At 43.3% G+C, this 21249-nt stretch overlaps 1 protein-coding gene across 2 annotated transcripts in view; it reads right to left on the bottom strand.

Moving 5' to 3' along the window:
• LOC137624485 (lon protease homolog 2, peroxisomal-like) overlaps positions 1–21249 on the bottom strand; it is a 51422-nt gene that overhangs the window by 24986 nt on the left and 5187 nt on the right. For both annotated transcript variants that reach the window (XR_011040736.1, XM_068355273.1), the window contains exons 2-6: positions 15432–15592; positions 6988–7072; positions 3501–3702; positions 1340–1443; positions 10–171 (exon numbers count right to left, since the gene is read on the bottom strand). Coding sequence is in view for 1 of the 2 variants with exons in the window: in XM_068355273.1 (XP_068211374.1) it covers positions 10–171; positions 1340–1443; positions 3501–3702; positions 6988–7072; positions 15432–15541 (663 nt within the window). In the remaining variant the exon portion in view is untranslated. The remainder of the gene's footprint in view (positions 1–9; positions 172–1339; positions 1444–3500; positions 3703–6987; positions 7073–15431; positions 15593–21249) is intronic.

Genomic DNA, 21249 nt, shown 5'->3' with positions numbered 1-21249 from the left:
TATTATTACCTTTAGTTTTTGTATGTGACGGAGGAGCAGGGGCAGAGTGACTTTAAGACGAGTTGCCAGGTCAACAGCATCGAGTACTTTCAGTCTTTCCGGCAATGTTGCTCTAACAAATGCTGCAATTAAGTCAATCAAGTGTTGACTTGGCACTTGTTCAACCAATTCCTGAAATTTGTAAATTATTCAATTAACAAAACAAACCTAAAAAAGAATACTAGAGAATCAAAACTGCTGTATTCAATAAAGAGTATAATTAATTTCTTAATGAAAGATACTATGGAATACCATTAACAAATAATTGATAAAGAAAACTAATTATGGTTTAGAGTATTGACGACAGAGTTTTATGCTTAAGAAACCATCCACCAATATCACTATGATATTCTTAGAGTACAGCATGCAAACTTAAATATCTTCTTTCATTATATTTCTTGGCTTCATGCAAGACTCTAATAACATTTAATTATCCCGTCCCCCAACGAGAGCTGGATGAGGAATATTGTTTATGGTAGAAGCCTTTGTGGGTGTGTTTGTACATTGGTTTTTCTTTGTTAGCAACTTTATGGAAATACTACTTGACCAATTTAATTGATTTTTTTTCAGAAGAGATGCACTATGGCACATAATAGACCCCATAAAAATTTGGACCTCACATGGTCAATGTCAAGGTCACAGTGACCTGAAAGGCCAGAATTAAATTTTTACTATAATTCTGTCAAATATTGTCCCATTTACTTGAAAGCAAGACCAAAAATCTTAATTTTCTGGTACTGAAAATATAATTCAATATATAAAAACATTGAAAATGTATAGTTTCAAGATGGGCAAGTTCAAAGTTCAATGGGGTCAAATTTTCCAGGTCATTGAATTTCAGAGGGCCATAACTCAAAAAAAAAAAAAAAAAAAAAATACAGCTACATACTCATTTAATATTACTGACAGATAGAGTACATAATTATGGACTTTAAAAGAACACCATGACCTTTACCTTTCATTGAAATAATAGGCCTTAAGCAAAACGGTTTTGTATAATTTTGAAAAATCATATACTCTGCACTTAAGTGCACAATCATTATTACAAACTTCGGAATAAACTTAACCGGTAGTTTTTTTCAAAACCAAGATACTACACTGTACAAAAGTAAGTATTGAGGCTATGAATATAAGTAAATTTCCAGCCCCTGAAATAACTAGCTTTCAGAAATGGGGATACAGTATTTTGCATAGCATTCACTACCAAGGTTTTTGAGATATATATGATTAGATTGGAATGCCTTCCATTGTACTTCCGTCATATAAGTAAATCATCAAGAACACATATAAATTTCTTTACCTTGAGCTTAGCCACGGAGGGAACAGACACATCCAAGAGCGCTACCATTTTCTTGGCTGCTTCCTTGAATTCTCTAATAAGATCTTTGAGCTGCAGGTCATTATCTGAAAATGACGATCATGAAAATACTCAACCTAATCCAAAATTTTGTCCTAAATTACGTGAGTTGTAAATTAAAGACCATACATTAATAAAATACAATCTTCACAGCTAACCAATAAACCATACATATACAGGTCTCAAACTTACAAACATTCGGATATAAATACAAATACAACTGGAAATAAAGATAAAATCAAGAAATACAGTACTATAATAAAACAATATATTCAATACAGTAAGCAAATTGAGATTTGTAATAACCTGATATCTATTTCATGTGAAACATGATTATTTGTTGAGTTCTATAGCTGGATATCATACGTATGAGATTCATGTTGAGCCTCTCCCAGACAAAAATTTTACAAAATTCGACTTACAAACTTCTTGGGAACTATCAAGTTTGTAAGCTGAGGACCTTCTCTATCATTCAAAACAATAAATACAATAAGAAACTATAAAAGTGCACATTTCCCATTACAGAAATTTAGTAAAAAAAGCACTGTAATTATACTTAACCCTTTTACCCCCAGGGTATTTGGAAATTTCCAACCCTTAACCCCCAGGGTGTTATTTTTTTTCCCAGCACATTTTGCAGTATATTTTTTTTAAATTGCTCTAACAGCCTTAATTTTTGTCATAGAGAGGTCAGGTTGGTCTCATTCTCTTGGAAAATGCCTGAATTTTCTCAAAAAATTATAAAAAATATGAAAAAAAAAATTTATAGCATTTTTTTGCAAGGACGTACCGGTACGTCCATGGGGGTAAAGGGATGGCTTTTGTGAAACGTACCAGTACGTCCTTTGGGGGTAAAAGGGTTAACATAGAAATTCTCAACCTCAAACTGCTGGCCTTACAAATCCATAATATCAAACCCAACATGAGTATTCATGAATCATAGGCACTTCATTGCAAATATACAGGTGGAAAAGATAATCTCTTGGTAGGAAAGCATTCATTTCAATGTGCATCAGTGAACCTTGGGCTCCTGCTAGGCAAGATCTTACTTAACATTTTTTTTACAATTGATTTTACCATAATAAATTCAATCTTATTAATTCAGCCAATCATTTCCCTTTACCAAAATTTTATTTTTCATTCTCCTATAAGCATCGAGATTATGTAGATATTCAAATGTAACTGAGTGACTATCAGAAATATTCATCTTAATATACCTGTAATTTATTACTCTAGTATTATGCCATTTTAAAAATTTCTAAACTAAAGTGCTATATCATTCAATGATAATTTAGCTTTAATGGGGAAGTTAGTGTTAGTTATCAGTTATTAACAGTTAGGTCAATGGAACCATGAACCTGAAATTACTGAAGTTACCCAGTATTTGCCAAAGGGATTTGTTCCTGACAGTAGTGAAAACTAGGTTTATGAGCCAAAACGATAGATCAAAGCTAAAGGAAAAAATAATTGTAGCCTAAATTAAATCCCTAGAACCATATGGTGCATACTTGGGATGAATAAAGATTTCCCAATCTATACTTTGTATATAAAAGATTGGATTAAGCGTAGGATACATTGGCAACATCAAAACATTCTCAATTAACAGAAGTTTCTTTGTTATCATTATCAAATGTTCAGATTAATTTTGGGGATACTTTTCCCATTTGTCATTGGACCATATGGCCAAGTGCTGAGACTTGGGAGACCATTCCATATTGAGGTATAAGGGGGAAGAAAACCCCTACAGATTAATTATGAAATTAAACTTGAAAGCTTCAAGACAAAAATTAAATTTGAAAGTTTGGACAGAGATAAAGTAATATGCTAAAACAGCACCCTTAATTAATGTCTACTGGTACAGTAACAGCCCTAGACCCCTACAGGGTGGGTCTTAAAGAGGACAGCAAGGGTTAAGAACGAGTAGTACCACACAGTTTAACACTAATTCATTCTTCCTTTACTTCTTAAATGAGATTCTGAGTCTCACCTTAGATCAGACAAGCATGAGCGCTTCAAGATTTCAACAGTTAAAAACAATGAAAAAAAAAACAAATATTACTTTTTAACCATTTCTGCATTATAAAATATCTAACCAAAATCTTACCATCACTCGCTAAACTTTTATCATACTCGATCTGCTTCACAGCCCCTACGGGATAAGGATGCTCTTGGACGATAGATAATAACTTGAATCTACATAATCCAGTGATTAGAAGCGAGTACGAAGGACGAGGCCAATTAGTACCAGTAACCTGCACGACTAATCCAGCTGTGCCGATATCATGGAGTGAACCACCATGAGAATCCTGCAATAATAAATAAGGAATATTACTATGTTAAAATATCTTCTATTCCATCATATATTTACACATATAGCTGATACCAACGGATAATACTCAAATTTTTGGCAGATACAGTAGTAAATGAATTCCCAGACAGTACTAGCCATTTCTCAAATAATTACCCCTACTTATAAAAACTTAGTAAGATAAAATTAAGGTAATTAAATTCAACATATAAAAAATTAATATAGGCACATTGAAACGAAAAAAAATTTAATTCTATGATCCACAACAGCAGACCTTTATGTTTAACTTTAATATAGCCTACATGTGTGTTATGCAAGAATCTCAGACCTCAATCCATCTGAAGAAAAAAAGAGAATATCGGGTGGTTCAGACAGGTTAGCTGATGAACCTAGTCCCTTTCATTCTCAGTAATTAACTGAATAATTATTTGCACATTTGCTGGCTGTTTAATGACCCCCAATGATTCCAAAACCTTTGGAACAGTTCAGGATTACTGCAATTCCTAATTCAACTTTTCACTTTTATTCCAACTGCCATTTAATTTCTTAGGGTTGTTGGTAACGGGAACACATGGGAAAGGGCTATTGGTTAAATCCTGACGACCCCCAAAAGAATTGCCACTCTAATGTCGGGCTAACAGGAAAGAACTCCCTAACCACCAAAATCCATACGAGAAGTACTGGGATTTCCTAACCCCAGTGTTGACTGAAACACAAGAGACTGGATGTACGGAAGTAAGTCCCATAAAAAGATAAAGAGTACTTGAGCACATCTCTAGAACATGGTCAAGAGAAGAAGACAATAGTAGTAGAGCAATATGTTTGGGTAGTCAGTCATTTAACCAAGATATCTTAACCTCTCATAATCCAGCCATTAGAAGGAAAGCTGTATGAACATAAGTAGCATGTAAGGACAAGACTGTACATGCAGAGCAAGAGTACCAACTCATGAGAATGCAAAGAAAAATAACAAAGGCTATTGCTACCAAAGACACCAGCAAACAAGGACTGAACTGATTTACTACTTCCTTGGAAGGCTTACAGAAAGTTGGACTTCAACATATGGCTAATAGTCAGATTATCCTGGTGTTTTCTACAATAGATAGAAAGGAAAGTTCTTGAAAATCTCCAAAGGAAACCAAGAAGAGGCAACTCCCAATGAACCTGCTCTTTTTATTGGTCCAAGCACCAGGAAGAAAAGCGGGAGTATGAAAGGACGATAAATTAATGAACGAACATGTCCAGAAACGTTAACAAGAGTAATCCCAGCAGATTGAAAATAAAAATGAATTATCTCTTAACTACCATTTTCTTTCTCTAGATTACTGTAAAATCAAAATTCAATAAACTGCATGAAATATGGTAAAATTAGGTTAAACTTGAAATTCAGGTAAACATTTCAAGATACAGGTTGCCTCAAGAGATTCAAAGTAATAAGAATATTATTTTAGTATCCCTGACAATTTGGATTATTAAACTCAAACAACAAAAAAGTAAAACATCAACAAACGAAAGAGAGAGAGAATTTTAACTTGATTACGGCCAAGGAAAAAGTGATCAATTAATAATAGAGAGGGCCGTAATCCAACCCCCATTCATTGGCCACTAAGTTTTTGTTAACATGCTTCTATGACCATACTTCTAGATGAAAAAGAGGTTTTTATTCTCCTAGGATCAAACCCGTTTGCTACAAACAAGTTTGGGAAAAGTTCCGTTCATGACCAATACATAGTATTCATTTCCAGATTTGTAGGAGCAGTAGGAAAATCTAGGCCTGTAATCCTCTCTTGAGAAGCCTGATTAAACTAGTGTCATCCCTATCCATGAAGCACTTTCCCATGTTAGTGAGCATACCCTGCCATCAACTTTCAAAGAAGGATGGCAACACCCCCAAAGGCCAATGGGACTCCATGTTAGAGGACTTCATCAGGAACTTCTTTTTTCTTTCACACACAAAGACACAGGAGAAAGAAGAGGAATAGATACATGCTATCATTTCTTCACCTTTCACAAGACTCAAATCTTCTCTAATGCAACACACACGAGGCTAGGTTTAAAGCAGGCAGGAGGAGATCCATGTGATCTGGCAGGAAGTGAAACCAGGGGGCATCTCCTACTAGAACAATGACAATTAAAAGGTGCAAAAGCAGCATAAGCTTGAAGAGCTGTAGGAACACAAGAGTTAGTTTCTGCACGAGCTTAAATTAAATGGTCAAATTTCCAAACAAGAGTAAGCCACATCATCTGAAGGTAACCTTAAGACTCCATCAGCAGAAGCTGGAATTACAAGAGGCAGGGGAGAACAAATACTGGTACTTGGCAATCTTCTGCATGGGAAGTAATGCTCTCAAACTAGGAAACTAAGGGAATAGGCAAGGGAGCAGCACTGGAAGCCGCAGGAGCACTAGGTGAAGATCCAAAAATCTCCGTAGAGTCAATGAAGTGTTAGCATGATGATTGCAACAAATACTTCTTGACCTTCAAGTGCTTATTCCCAAAGCACTTCCACTGACAAAAAAACAAATAGCACATCTTGCTGGCAGACATAATGTATATAAAATGTAGTCAATACAGGCTATGGCCCAAAAAAAGGCAATATAAAGAATCCAAAGTCTATTTCCTACAGCACATTTCTGCTGCAGTTCAGCCAGCATCTTACTCTTCTGAGGAAGATCCCAATCCACAATCATTACCCTAATCAAGCCAATGAACATAAACCAAGCATAGTTAGAATACAGTGATGAGTACAGCAAGAAATCCACACTAAACTGCTGCTGAAAATAAATGGGGTTTCCATCTGGTGAGGGACTGGCAAAACCACTCGTCTACCTTACATTTCAAGTGCCTAGTTAACAGGCTTCAAAAATGGTTTTCCAGCTTATATTTGGAATACCACGCCATTAAAGATAAGTGTGTTCTTGCAAGAATAAATAGCATTTAACTCTCTATTACTGACACTATCATTGCTCTTCATTAATCTATTAACTAACCTACTTCGGGTGATATAAATAGCCGTGAACTCTCTATTACTGACACTATCATTGCTCTTCATTAATCTATTAACTACTTCGGGTGATAATTTTGTTAAATATTTTGGAAGATAATTTTGGTTAACCATTTTGGATGTTAATATTGGTCAACTATATTGTATGATAATTCTGATGACCTATTTTGGTTGATAATTTTGGCCATTTTAAACAAATACCGATTCTCTCAATTTATTCCTTATTCCTTAGAAAAAGCTTAATACCACAGCAAATTGAATACAATAAGAGTAATATACCTTACTGGTCTCCTTGGTAACAATGCCAATGATCGTATTCCTTAAACTGTTTCCAGAAGTCAAACGTGATCTTACCAAGTTGATGCTGTAAATATAATAATGTAATCAATTTATGAATTTCAACTTCTAAAAATTATACAGTATTAAAATACAAATAAATATGTTATTTTCATTAGTAAAATAAATTTTTGAATATACTTACCCGATAATCATGTAGCTGTCAACTCCGTTGCCCGACAGAATTCTACGGGAGGGATACGCCAGCTATCACTATACTAGAAGGGGGTGTACTCACAAGCGCCACCTGTGGCCAGGTACTACAGTACTTGTTGTTGACGCCACCTCACTTTTTCCTCGGTCCACTGGTTCTCTATGGGGAGGAAGGGTGGGTCAATTAAATCATGATTATCGGGTAAGTATATTCAAAAATTTATTTTACTAATGAAAATAACATTTTTCAATATTAAACTTACCCGATAATCATGTAGCTGATTCACACCCAGGGGGGTGGGTGAAAAACCAGTGTACAAGACTAAAGGATAGCTAAGTATCCCGTATTTCATATAATCAGTTATCCACAATAACAATGAAATAATAAGTACCTGGTAAGGAAGTCGACTTGAACCGTTACTCTGCCTTTAATAAGATCGTCTTCCTTACTGAGCGCAGCGTTCCTCTTGGAAGGCTGAATCAACTCAAAGGTGCTAAAGTATACAGGGCTGCAACCCATACTAAAGGACCTCATCACAACCTTTAACCTCGGCGCTTCTCAAGAAAGAATTGACCACCCGCCAAATCAACAAGGATGTGGAAGGCTTCTTAGCCGACCGTACAACCCATAAAAAGTATTCAAGAGAAAGGTTAAAAAGTTATGGGATTATGGGAATGTAGTGGCTGAGCCCTCGCCTACTACTGCATTCGTTGCTACGAATGGTCCCAGGGTTTAGCAGTACTCGTAAAGAGACTGGACATCTTTGAGATAGAATGATGCGAACACTGACTTGCTTCTCCAATAGGTTGCATCCATAACACTCTGCAGAGAATGGCTCTGTTTGAAGGCCACTGAAGTAGCCACAGCTCCCACTTCATGTGTCCTTACCTTCAGCAAAGCAAGGTCTTCTTCCTTCAGATGAGAATGTGTTTCTCTAATCAGAAGCCTGAATAGTAATAAACTGAGTTCTTAGAACTTGGAAAAGAAGGTTTCTTGATAGCACACTATAAGGCTTCTGATTGTCCTTGTAAAGGTTAAGACCTTTTTAGATAGTACCTAAGAGCTCTAACTGGGCAAAGTACTCTCTTCAGTTCATTCCCCACCAAGTTGGACAGGCTTGGGATCTCGAACGACTTAGGCCAAGGACGTGAAGGAAGCTCGTTTAGCAAAAACCGAGCTGCAAGGAACATGTAGCCGTTTCAGATGTGAAAACAATGATCCTGCTGAAGGCGTGGATCTCACTTACTCTTTTAGCTGTTGTCAAGCACACGAGGAAAAGAGTTTTTAATGTGAGGTCCTAAAAAGAGGCTGATTGGAGAGGTTCAAATCTTGATGACATAAGGAACCTTAGGACCACGTCTAGATTCCAGCCTGGAGTGGACAACCGACGTTCCTTCGAGGTCTCAAAAGACCTAGGGAGGTCCTGTAGATCTTTGTTGGTGGAAAGATCCAAGCCTCTGTGGCGGAAAACCGCTGCCAACATACTTCTGTAACCCTTGATCGTAGGAGCTGAAAGGGATCTTACTTTCCTTAGATATAACAGGAAGTCAGCAATCTGGGTTACAGTGGTACTGGTTGAGGAAACTGCATTGGTCTTGTACCAGCTACGGAAGACTTCCCCTTGAGACTGATAGATTCTGAGAGTGGATGTTCTCCTTGCTTTGGCAATCGCTCTGGCTGCCTCCTTCGAAAAGCCCCTAGCTCTTGAGAGTCTTTCGAAAGTCTGAAGGCAGTCAGACGAAGAGCGTGGAGGATTGGGTGTACCTTCTTTACGTGAGGTAGACTTAGAAGGTTCACTCCTAGAGGAAGAGTCCTGGGAATGTCGACCAGCCATTGCAGTACCTCTAAGAACCATTCTCTCGCGGGCCAGAGCGGAGCCAACCAACGTCAGCCGTGTCCCTTTGTGAGAGGAGAACTTCTGAAGTACCCTGTTGACAATCTTGAACGGCGGGAATGCATACAGGTCGAGATGGAACCAATCCAGCAGAAAAGCATCCACGTGAACTGCTGCTGGGTCTGGAAACGGAGAACAATACAACAGGAGTCTCTAGGTTATCGAGGTAGCGAACAGATCTATGGTTGGCTGACCCCACAGGGCCCAAAGTCTGCTGCAAACATTCTTGAGAAGGGTCCACTCTGTGGGGATGACCTGACCCTTCCGGCTGAGGTGATCTGCCATGACATTCATACCGCCCTGAATGAACCTCGTTACCAGTTAGCTTTCGATCTTTAGACCAGATGAGTAGGTCCCTTGCGATCTAGAACAACTTCCACGAAAGAGTCCCTCCCTGCTTGAAGATGTAAGCCAGGGCTGGAGGGACTTGAAGTTTATCAAGGCCAGAATAACCGCCAACAACTCCTTGCAATTGATGTGAAGTGTCCTTTGCTCCTGATTCCATGTTCCCGAGCATTCTTGTCCGTCCAAAGTCGCACCCCAGCCCATGTCTGATGCGTCCGAGAGGAGACGGCGGTCGTGTTTCTGAACAGCCAAAGGTAGACTTCCTTGAGAAGAAAGCTGTTCTTACACCACGCGAGAGAAGACCTCCTCTCTTCGGAAACAGGAACTGAGACCGTCTCTAGCGTCATGTCCTTTATCCAGTGAGCAGCTAGATGATACTGAAGGGGGGGGAGGTGGAGTCTCCCTAACACGATGAACAGGGCCAGCGATGAAAGTGTCCCTGTTAGACTCATCCACTACCTGACTGAGCATCGGTTCCTTCTCAGCATGCTCTGGATGCATTCTAGGGCTTGGAAGATCCTTGGGGCCGACGGAAAAGCCCGAAAAGCTCGACTCTGAAGATCCATACCCAAGGAGACAATGGTCTGGGATGGGACGAGCTGAGACTCCTCAAAATTGACCAGGAGGCCCAGTTCCTTGGTCAGATCCATAGTCCATTTGAAAATCTCCAGACAGCGACGACTTGTGGGAGCTCTTAAAAGCCAGTCGTCTGACGGAGCCGGACACAAGATCATGGTACTGCTGCACAGTCTGTGAACTGTCAACCATGGGCAAGCGAGGAAGTACAGTGACAACCCGAATCTGTCTAGACTGTCTGGGTCGTACAGACAACTCCTTATCGGGTTGCTGAGGATGCCGCACTGCGTCACAACAAGTCACTTCTGCTGGTTGTTGAACGTCTTCCCCGTGACACATTGACTCCGTAAACAAAAAATCCTCTAACAAGGACTAAGCTTGGACTGCATGTCTTGCAACACAGCTCAAGGACTATGGGAGCAGGTGTGGTAACAGACGGGATTAGCGACTGAAGTGGAACCATTACCTTCCCTGGAAGCATGTTATGCTAAAATAAAAGTCCATAGGAGGCTACGCAGCTAAAGGCTCCCTCCAAATGACAGAGTCCTCAAGGGAATATCAGAAGGAGGGAGAAAAGAACTTTCTCATCTACAGGGACCATATCCTAGAAAAGCTAAGTTCTCTCAGTGAGGGTTTCACTGGTGCAAAAGCAGCAGACTAGAAGGCAACGTTATGAAACTGCTTGACAGTCTAGTGAGTTGGCAACAACCAAAGATGTGTGACTGAGAAGCATGCGGTAAGGTATGCAGAGCATGTTGTATGTAGAGCATGTTGTATGCAGAGCATGCTGAATGCAGAGCATGCTGTATGCAGAGCATGTTGTATGCAGAGCATGCTGAATGCAGAGCATGCTGTATGCAGAGCATGCTGTATGCAGAGCATGTTGTATGCAGAGCATGCTGTATGCAGAGCATGCTGTATGTAGAGCATGTTGTATGCAGAGCATGCTGAATGCAGAGCATGCTGTATGCAGAGCATGCTGTATGCAGAGCATGCTGTAAGCAGAGCATGCTGTATGTAGAGCATGCTGTAAGGTAAGCAGAGCGTGTGCATGGCGTTTAACATTTCTCAGAAATTCCATGACCAGTGCTAGAGTGCTTTATGCATGCTTGCATGGGGTTTTAATATCAACATAATATTTACCTTACATTCATAACTCATGATTCATATTTTTTGCCATATTTTGCGATATTGTTAAAAATATATTGCAAGGAATACAAATATATTTTTATAAGTAATACAAATAACCTCCATTATCATAATGTTTGAAAATGGAGGTAAGGTATGCTGAACAGCAGAGTCAGAACGAGCTGGAACAACAATAGTTGTGGTTTCCTCTTCAAGACTCTGTTGAGGGAACACCTGAGGCTCAGTCTGCAAAGGCTGATCAAAGGAAGTAGCAGAAGGTAGGCGCATGGGTGGAGGAGGCTGACTCCTGGCATGAGTGGCTGAACTCAAGGGTTGCGCTTGCTGAGTGGTTGGCGGATGCGCAGTAGCAAGTTCCTGAGGAACGAGTTGAGGTTCCTGCGGTGTGAGCTGAGAGCGAAAAGGCAGTGGCTGCGCAGAACGCAGTAAAAGTCTCGCAAGTTGAGGCTCCTGAGGCGCAAGGCTAAGGTGTTGAGGTGCTTGCCTTGAGGAGGGTTGAGCTCGCTGCAGCGAGAGCTGAGGAGACTGACTCATGGATGGGAGAGGTTGTTGTACCTCAAGCGAGTGTTGCCTCACTGGTGGAACAGCAAGTGGAAGCGGAGGAAGAGAGGTATAAGCCTCCTGTTCCCATTGCTGAGGTTGCCTTAAGGAAGGCGGAGGGAGCTGCACACCACTGGGATCAGTAAACTCATAACGTGGCTCAACATCGTACGCCTGGCAGGCGGTACTGCGGTCAGGCGGAGCGAGCGCAGGCGGAGGGAGCGCAGGCGGAGCGAGCGCAGGCGGAGGCGCAACCTTCTCAGCCCGACACTCACGCATCAAGACCGAAAGTTGTGACTGCATGGACTGCAGTAGAGTCAACTTGGGGTCGGCAGACACTAAGGTCTGCTGAGGTAAAGCCTTAACAGCAGAGATCTGTTGCGGAAGAACCTTACTCCTCTTAGGCGGAGTGCATTCAACTGATGACTGCGGCGAGTCAGAGCTAACCCAATGACTGCATCCGGGTTGTTGAACTCTAACTTCGTACGTCTGGCATAGGTCTGGACTTTATGTTTAAGAGGTCTTGAGACCTGAGACCAGCGTTTTCTCCCCTAAATTTCTTCTGCAGACGAGCAAAATGAGGGCTCAATCGTCTGCGGGTGGGAGTGACGGTCTCGGTAAGACACGCCCACAACCACCGAGGATACTTCTGTGCGCCGATCAAGGCCTGCTGAACCCTTTTGCCCTTCGACATTGCTTCTCCCCTGGGCTTGGGAGCTTGCAAGAGGTCCCGGACTGGGAGGACGACTGGCGCGCACAGAAGTACCCTCACGCACAACACTGACACACTTTGCGCTAATCACTTATCACTTTGATTTTCTGTTTGCACTTATTTCACTGAACTCGAAACTTTAAGTGGTTTGTAACTGAAACACGCAATTCTATCCTTTCTCAAAAGTTAGTAATTGCGAAAACAGAATTACAATGTAACAGAAAAATCTAATGAAAGATAAATAATTCAGTGGCTGGAAAGAGACTAAACACTAGATCACTCTAGAAACGTTTACCTTCTTCCCCTAAAGAGACTAGGGAGAAGAGCAAAAACGATAACAACGTTACTCGCTTGAATGAAACGTTTATCCTCCTCTTTCTCCCTCCGTCTCTATCTCTCTCTCTCTCTCTCTCTCTTGACTTAGAACCTGAGAGAAGAGCCCAATCATATATATCGTTAAAACATATTATTGTTAAAGGAAAAAACTTAAATATTTCCCAAAATGAAAAGTTCCTTTATTAGGATTAAAACCATTAAGTTAAGAAAGAATGAACAAAACGCTAGACACGGTTACTCTTACTGCAACGTGAAACCGTGAAAATTCTTTCTCTATCGTAACGATAGAGCGCAAGTTGAACGTTCTGAACGTCAACAACTGCAGAGACAAAACAAAACGTTAGTTCAACTTTGAAAACAGTACGAGACTATCAAAGAAAATCTTTCAAAGACATTAAAATAGCATAATATGTTAACAGGTAAAACCGAAATGACGGGCTCAATGTTAATTAACTTCGGTACCAAGAAAAGACCGCCTACTATTAGGAAGGTCGAATATAAACAAATATAAAAATTAATTTTAATAAGTTTATAATAAAAGGAAGTTAATCGAAGAGGCCTATAAGAGGCGGAGAGATATAAAATAAATCTATAACTTTTGTTAAGCAAAATTAAGAAAGAGAGTCTATACTCTCTTAGACACCAACACTTCCGTCTAAGGGAAGGGTCGGCCATTTAAAGGTGAAAGAGAGTTCATACTCTCTTCGTCACCATAATTAATCAAATTAATTCCAAAAGCTAACTAAGCTAATATAGAAGTTTCCAGTATAGCGAATAGCTGCAAATTTTAGAGAAATACTTCACCAAACCGTGAACAATACTCCAAAATCATAAGCGTATCCAAGAACGTCTTGCCGGAAGCACGACAGAGGAAAAAGTGAGGTGGCGTCAACAACAAGTACTGTAGTACCTGGCCACAGGTGGCGCTTGTGAGTACACCCCCTTCTAGTATAGTGATAGCTGGCGTATCCCTCCCGTAGAATTCTGTCGGGCAACGGAGTTGACAGCTACATGATTATCGGGTAAGTTTAATATTGAAAATTTAAATACATAAACATTACAATGCAATACAGTGATACAATTATATAACGATTTCTCAGAAAGTTTAAATGTATGAAAATGGATCTATTACTTCCATCTGGGGGTATTTGAGCATGTTTTACAAAGTCCAAATCGGAAAATGATAAAAAGTACAATGCAATACAGTGATACAATTATATAATATGATTTCTCAGAAAGTTTAAATGTATGAAAATGGATCTTTTACTTCCATGTGGGAGTATTTGAGTATGTTTTGAGCATGTTTTACAAAGTCGAAATCGGAAAATGATAAAAAGTTCCTTGCAGTCTGCATTGCTTTTTACCTGCGCTTACGAAGCTGGAAGGAGGTTATGTTTTACCCCCTCTGTATGTTTGTTTGTGAACAGCTTCCTAGCCATAATCTTAATCGTAGAGGAATGAAACTTGCAAGGATTAACTTATGTAAAAAGCTGGAAATTATTAAATTCCCATAATCAGCCAAAAGTTTGGAATCGATGTCAGACACTTCAAACTTGGTTCATATTTGAGTGTATGAAATTCCACACAAATTAATGCATGTTAAGGTCAAAGGTCAAGGTCTAGCAAAAGGACGAGTAATGAACTGTCGCGGGGGAGGTCTCCGCTCTAATGAGCGTCCCTCTTGTTTGCTTTTTACATTGCATCAGTTTCCTAAATTATCTTCATATTTGGCTGTTTAACTAATCAAGTAGTTAATCTTTGTAGAGAAACTTTACATCTATAACAATACCTTTTTTTTTTCCAGAAGTAATAACTATAAGTACATTACAGTACTATACAACACTAAACAGCTTTACATGGGAGAATCAAGTGTGGGAAAAGAGAAAAATCTTGTCATCACTAGAGATGAAGCGAGGCGTGTCAAATTTTTGTCTACCCATTTCACCAAAGTACCATGTGACCAAGATTATATATAACCACCTCTGTTATACCACCTTGACTTTATCAACATTGCCCCATAGCCATTTACTTCTTTGGACAGGCCCATACAGTAACTTTTAGCTACCCTATTCTCTAATCACCCTTTGTCTCTTAAACCTTAAGGAAAACAATTATATAAGTTTTCTATCTATAAACCAAAGATTGCTAAAAAAAAAATGGTTAATTATACAAAAACTCATTTAAAGCACAAATTCCCAAAATAAATAAAAACCATGAGTGGGGTACTGCCAATTATTAAATTAACCCTTTTACCCCCAAAGGACGTACTGGTACGTTTCACAAAACTCATCCCTTTACCCCCAAGGACGTACCGGTACGTCCTTGCAAAAAAATGCAATAAAAATTTTTTTTTTCATATTTTTGATAATTTTTTGAGAAAATTCAGGCATTTTCCAAGAGAATGAGACCAACCTGACCTCTCTATGACAAAAATTAAGGCTGTTAGAGCAATTTTAATCAAATATACTGGGGGTTAAGGGTTGGAAATTTCCAAAGAGCCTGGGGGTAAAAGGGTTAACAGCTCCCTACCTACAGATCCACTATTTTGATAAATTCACGCAATGTCAGAATATTAAAGGCCATTAACAAGATCAAGAACTCCTTCCCATTGAGATAAAATGCTTTATCCTAGATATCAAATCCCAAAAGATGAAATAAAATTAAAGAAACTAATTCCTACTTACTTTTTGACAGAGGATACAGGTAAACGGATGGTCGAGCCAGGCAATAACACACCATCCGAAACAATTACCAAAGGCAGATTTTTGGGTAAGGTGACATTATGAGGAACCATTTTGTTTGTAACTCCCACCTAAACACCTGCCGGTGCTTTATGATATTGTTTCTGGAAATGTAGAATAAATAAGTATTTATATGCGAGCACATTATCCCTTTCGCCCCCAAAAGGACTTACCGGTACGTTCTTGCAAAACACTGTTATTTACATGTTTTTGCATATTTTTGATAACTTTATGAGAAACTTCAGGCATTTTCCAAAACAATGAGACCAACTTAACCTCTCTATGACAAAAATTAACACTGTTAGAGCAATTTCAAAAAAATATATGGCAAAATGTGCTCGAAATTTAACCTTACCTTAGGGGTAAAAGGGTTAATACAGTACAAGCCTGTAATGTAAGCTCAAAATACTAAAATATGACAAATTCGAAGATAATTTGTATTTTTCCTAACCATACAAACCTTAGCTATTTACAAAGGGTATTACTTTTAGCGTAGCTGAAATGGCGAGCCATTAGAATTTAACGAGGGTGTATTACCCCCGCGCTAGTTAGCGGGGGGGTAGGGGAGTGGTAGCTAGCTACCCCTCCTCCCCCTCACACACAGGTGAATACTCACTTTCACTTAGAGGTAGGACTTGTCTTGGGGGACAGGGCTGGCGGGCAAATATGTGTAAATAGCTAAGGTTTGTATGGTTAGGAAAAATACAAATTATCTTCGAATTTGTCATTTGTTCCGTAACCGAAATACAAACCACGCTATTTACAAAGGGTGACTTATCCCTTAGGAAGGGTGGAAAGTCCCCAGCCATACTGGCTTTGGTTTTACCCGGGGACTCAGAATCCGAGTGAGTCGCACTCGAGAAAAGGAGTCCCTGCACCTCACAAGTTCCTTGCACCGCAAGGAACCATGTGGCCTACGTAAGCTTGTGTGTGAAGGAAGAAGTGTGACCCGTCTTAGGCAGTTGACCTGGAGTTCCAGAAGGAACTCTGGGTTAGGACGTTCCCAATACCACCTCGTCAGGGTATGGGGGACGCGACAGTATTGACTCAATACTCGGAACACAAGGAAGCATGGTTTACCTGCAGAGGTTCGAGGTCAGCTATGCAGAGACCAGGATGCTGCTTCCCCGTAGAGGGGATGATGAAGAAAGAAGTAAGGGCCAGACATACTTCTTTCGTTCATGCAGACTAAAACCTGATAACAATGCCCTCAACCTTCTGCTACCTGTCCAAAAAGGAGCCTGAGGTTAGACCAGCTGTTGTGTAGCCACCACAGAGCGATAGAAAACGTATCGAGACTCCTGTGGGTCACGCCCTGCAGGAAGCGGGCTGCGAAGGTCATCAGACGCTTCCAGACTCCAGCTTGTAGCACCTGCGTCACAGAGTAGTATTACTCGAAGGCGAGGGACGTTGCGATGTATCCAACATCGTGCTGTAGGGCGACGTGACGGGGGAGGGTCTGAAGACAGGTCGAGATGAATGTCCTTGAGTCCGGGCTGAAGAGGTATACTGGTGACTCTCCCCCCATGTCCTCCTTGTGTTCCCAAATCGGCTGCAACTGAGGCCAAACTGCAGCTGTTCCCAGCGCTAACCTCTCGATTCCTGTACTGGCAAGAAAGAGAAGGTCTTGGGACATCAGACACAGAATGGAGACTCAAAATCTTGAATGAATCGGACCGAAGGGTCGGGACCCTCAGATTCTGAGTCTAGCCAACAACTCAGGAGCGAGCCTGAATGTTGCCTTCCCCTCTTCCTTAGAAAGGGGGGGGGAGTAGTAAGAGACCAAGAAGATTGCTTACACACTGGCCGTGGCCAGAGTGAGCAGAAGACCCCAGGCGGAATACAATCCGAGGCCTGTCGTAAAAGGGTCTTGAGAAGATCTCTTAAAGGACTAAAAGTCCGAGCCATGCTCCAAGTTGGAGGTCTTCCTCCAACTAGGGCAGGGACGATCGTAGCTTCGCATGAGCGAGAATAGATCCAGCGGGCAGGAAAAAGTTATTCCTTTAAGCCTGAAGGTCAGGGAAAGGCTGAGCGACAGGCTTCATTGCCAAGAGCGGAAAGGAGTTTCCTCCCGCCGAAAGGCAATAAGACCGTTATTGCTGGAGAAGAGGCCTCACGGGAAGAGGTATATCTCCCACGGCACCAACCACCTTAGACTCTTCACTTTGCCTGGGAGACCCCTGTGGATGACTATCGCAGATGACGCGACCTCCGTACCGCGACTGTAGCGGGTTGTCTCTTCTAGAGGAGGAAGCGTAGTGTCTCCAGGCATGAAGCCGAAGCGACGCCCCGGTTCGGGAGAGATGTCGCAGTGTGGTTGCTTGAGTAGCCTGCGCCGTGGGAGAAGCTCTCCCGGGAGTTCCGTCAGGGGAAGCAGAGGGTCCAGAAACCGTTCTGCGCATAGTCCCAGTGGAGCTCTCCCATTGAAAGGTTGACAGACAACCTGGTTTTGTTGAGACCCATTGTCCGCAGACAAAAAGGAGGGAAGACGCAGGCGTCGAAGTTGTCCCACCATCACCGGAATGCATCTTGCCAGAGTCTCGGGGTCTGAGACTGGGGGGAAAACTAGCGGAAGCTTGAGGTTCCAAGCTGTCGCGATCAGGTCCCCCAGATCAGCACTTGCTGGTTACCCAAGGTCAAAGACCCCTAGGTACACTCTCTCTATGAGGCTCTGCTTGGATAGTCTGAGAGAAACATTCCCCTGCCTGGAATGAGAGAGCCGATGGTGGAATTGAGAGAATCTCAATCATCCCGGTATCTCTACTGCAAGATGTGAAGGTGTGAAAATGCGTCCCCTGCTGGTTAGCATGAAGTCGACACGCAACGGGGTGACTTGGCAGGAGCGGTAGGACTGAAGAGGGGCCAGACTAAGGCCCTTAAGCCTGCCTGAATGATGGAGAGGTATCCTTCAGGTCTTGACCATAGGCCTGGACCGGAACATGCCCCCCCCCCCCCTTTCCTTTGACGAGTCCGAGAACCGCATCAAGAATGTGGGGAAAGGACGAGAATATCCACTACCATCAAGAGGCTCCATAGGTCAACACCCATTGCAGGTTTAATAGTTCCGCTGGTCCCATAGGGCCAGGGAGTCCGGTTAAACATTGCCTGAAGCCACCGGAACTTGGATCGCCCCACATGGAACTTATCCTGAGGCGACCGTTCGGACTATAAACGGGTCAATGAGGAAAGAAGAACTAGGAAACGTTCCAAGGTAGGGCTGAAAACTCTGCTTGACTGAGAACAGGTACTGCGACTCTCCTCAGTCTTGCCACAGTCAACCGAAAGGAAGGCTCGGAGGATGTGGTAACAGAATCTGGCGTCCCCAGGTGGTCACCCATCCAAGTGCCGACGTTGCTTAACCTCGCTGAACGGACGAGAAGCGGGGTTTCCAACGTGGTAAGGCGGTTGACTCAATATCATGGCCAGATACTCCAGATGTTGAGGCAGAGGAAGAGAAGGCTCCAAGCAAAATACCATGAGCCCACACTCATGGTCAGCATTCGGAAGCTTTTCCCGGCGCTGAAGAAGGTCGAAACCCGAGCCTACCGGAGTTGACCAGCCCTCCAAACAGCAGAGGAGGCGGAAGTCTGCACCTGAGCGGCCAAGAGGAAGGCAGGGAGAGTTCTCTGGGGAAACAAACCTGCTATGCCACGGCGGGATAGCCACACTGCATCATAAGCAGGAATACTTGCAGTTTAGGCTGAATTCGACGAGCACCCTGGAAGATGGATGGAATGGAAACTGAAAGTACCCGTCCTTCCGATCCAGGGTTAAAGGAGTCCTGTCGCCTCGTTACCAGTCTGATCGATTCTGCTGGTCTACGCTGGCCGAAGTTTGTTCGACAAACTTGATCAGGGCTGAGAGGTCGACTATGGACATCCCCTCTCAGATCCTTCCTTACAAGAAAGGATCGACTGAGGGGGCCGGGGGTGAAGCCGTCGATGATCCTAAGGAAGACCTTCGCCTAAGGTATGGATCATTCTGCCCAACCGGGCAACTCTGCTGATGCTATGGCATAGAGGTTCAGAGACACTGAATTCGCTGACAGAGACGGCAGGCGCGATATCCTTGGCTACTCACAGAGATTGTGCGGGAATGGGCATCGGGAAGCTGTCATTCGGATGAGTAACCTTAAGCATCCTCCCAGCGAAAAAACCTGCAATCCTAGAGTTCGTGAACTCCTTTTAGGACTATGCCCCCCCGGGGGAGTCTCCCGTGCCATCTGTTCCTGACAGGAGGAAACTGCAATTGGACACCTTGTCCCAGTTGTCGTAGCCGATAACTTAGGCCGACGTGGTTGAAAGAAAAGGGAGCTGGAGCCCTGCAGAGTCTGGAAGAAAGCGCCTTGGAGGAGTGAAACCGGAAGTCGATTTACTCCGCACAGCAGATGTTTAAGTCTCTGTCCTTGGGCAAAGACAAAACTCTTCTCAAGGATGGAAGGGTGTCTGAGGTCGTTGACCTCCACAGATGAGACACCCGAAGGAAGCCTTCAGTCAGTGCGTCCAGATGGTAAAACATCGAGCTTGTCCGCAAGTAGATACTTAACGACGAAAGGCCAAGGTGCCTGAGCTCGAGAGGAGGAAAGTACCCTTGATCTTCCTGTAGCTTCCTTGAACCAAACCTCGGGCCGTAACCGAGGAGGGAAAGAACCTGGTAAGCTCCCAGAGGAAGAGGTAAGCAGTCACCCCTTGTCCGATGGAGAAATCTTCAACGGAAAGCCCCCCCGCCAAAAATCCTTCCAGGGCGGGAGAAGGAGAGAGTACTCGTGCAGGAGAGGGGACCCTCGAGACCGACCTCTTGGGAACCAACTTCGCCCTGGGGGAAGTCACCACGAAGTCCACTCCTCTCTTTCTCTTCAGCGTAGGAGAGACAGCCGCTGGTTTGTTATCCTGGCCGGTGAGTGCTGGTTTCATAACCCTCACTAACGCCCGTGCCAGCGGATCAAACCATGTCTGCTGCTCCAAGGACACAGAGTCCGAAATCCTCGCTAAGGTGAAAGGGATCGGGCGATCCTTTGGAGAGGACACGACGGTTCCTGCCTGAAAAGAAGGTGGGAAGAATGCTGTACTGACCTGTCTTCGTCCTGCACTACCAACCTGTGCTTGGATGGAGGTGATCCCGAGTGCCGCCTAGGAGCACGCGTCCCTGCTGCTACCACCGGCTGTGGAATTCGCCGCGAACTATGGTCGCGCGAGGGCGAACGGTCGCGCAAAGGCGAATGGTCGCGCGGGCGCACAGGCGAGTGGTCGCGCGGGCGCGCAGGCGAGCGGTCGCGCGGGCGCGCAGGCGAGCGGTCGCGCGGGCGCGCAGGCGAGCGGTCGCGCGGGCGCGCCGGCGAGCGGTCGCGCGGGCGCGCCGGCGAGCGATCGCGCGGGCGCGCCGGCGAGCGATCGCGCGGGCGCGCAGGCGAGCGGTCGCGCGGGCGCGCAGGCGAGCGATCGCGCGGGCGCGCAGGCGAATGGGCGTGACGGCGAGGGATCGTGCTGCCGCGTAGGTGAAGAAGATCGCTGGCGGTAAGCGATGGCGAGCAGCATGTGTAGGTGAATGATCGCGTGATAGGGTGCGATGGTGATCAGCATCCGCAAGAGGGCGAGCGTTCAGGGTTGTGCGATGAGGAGCAGCATGCGTAAGCGGGCTATCGTGCAGGGTTGTGCGATGGCGAGCAGCATGCGCAGGTGAATGATCGCGTGAAAGGGTGCGATGGTGATCAGCATCTGCAGGAGGGCGATCGTTCAGGGTGGTGCGATGAGGAGCAGCATGC

The sequence above is a fragment of the Palaemon carinicauda genome, chromosome 2 (genome assembly GCF_036898095.1).
Source record: "Palaemon carinicauda isolate YSFRI2023 chromosome 2, ASM3689809v2, whole genome shotgun sequence".
NCBI lineage: Eukaryota > Metazoa > Arthropoda > Malacostraca > Decapoda > Palaemonidae > Palaemon > Palaemon carinicauda.
This window is presented reverse-complemented; position numbering and strand designations above follow the sequence as displayed.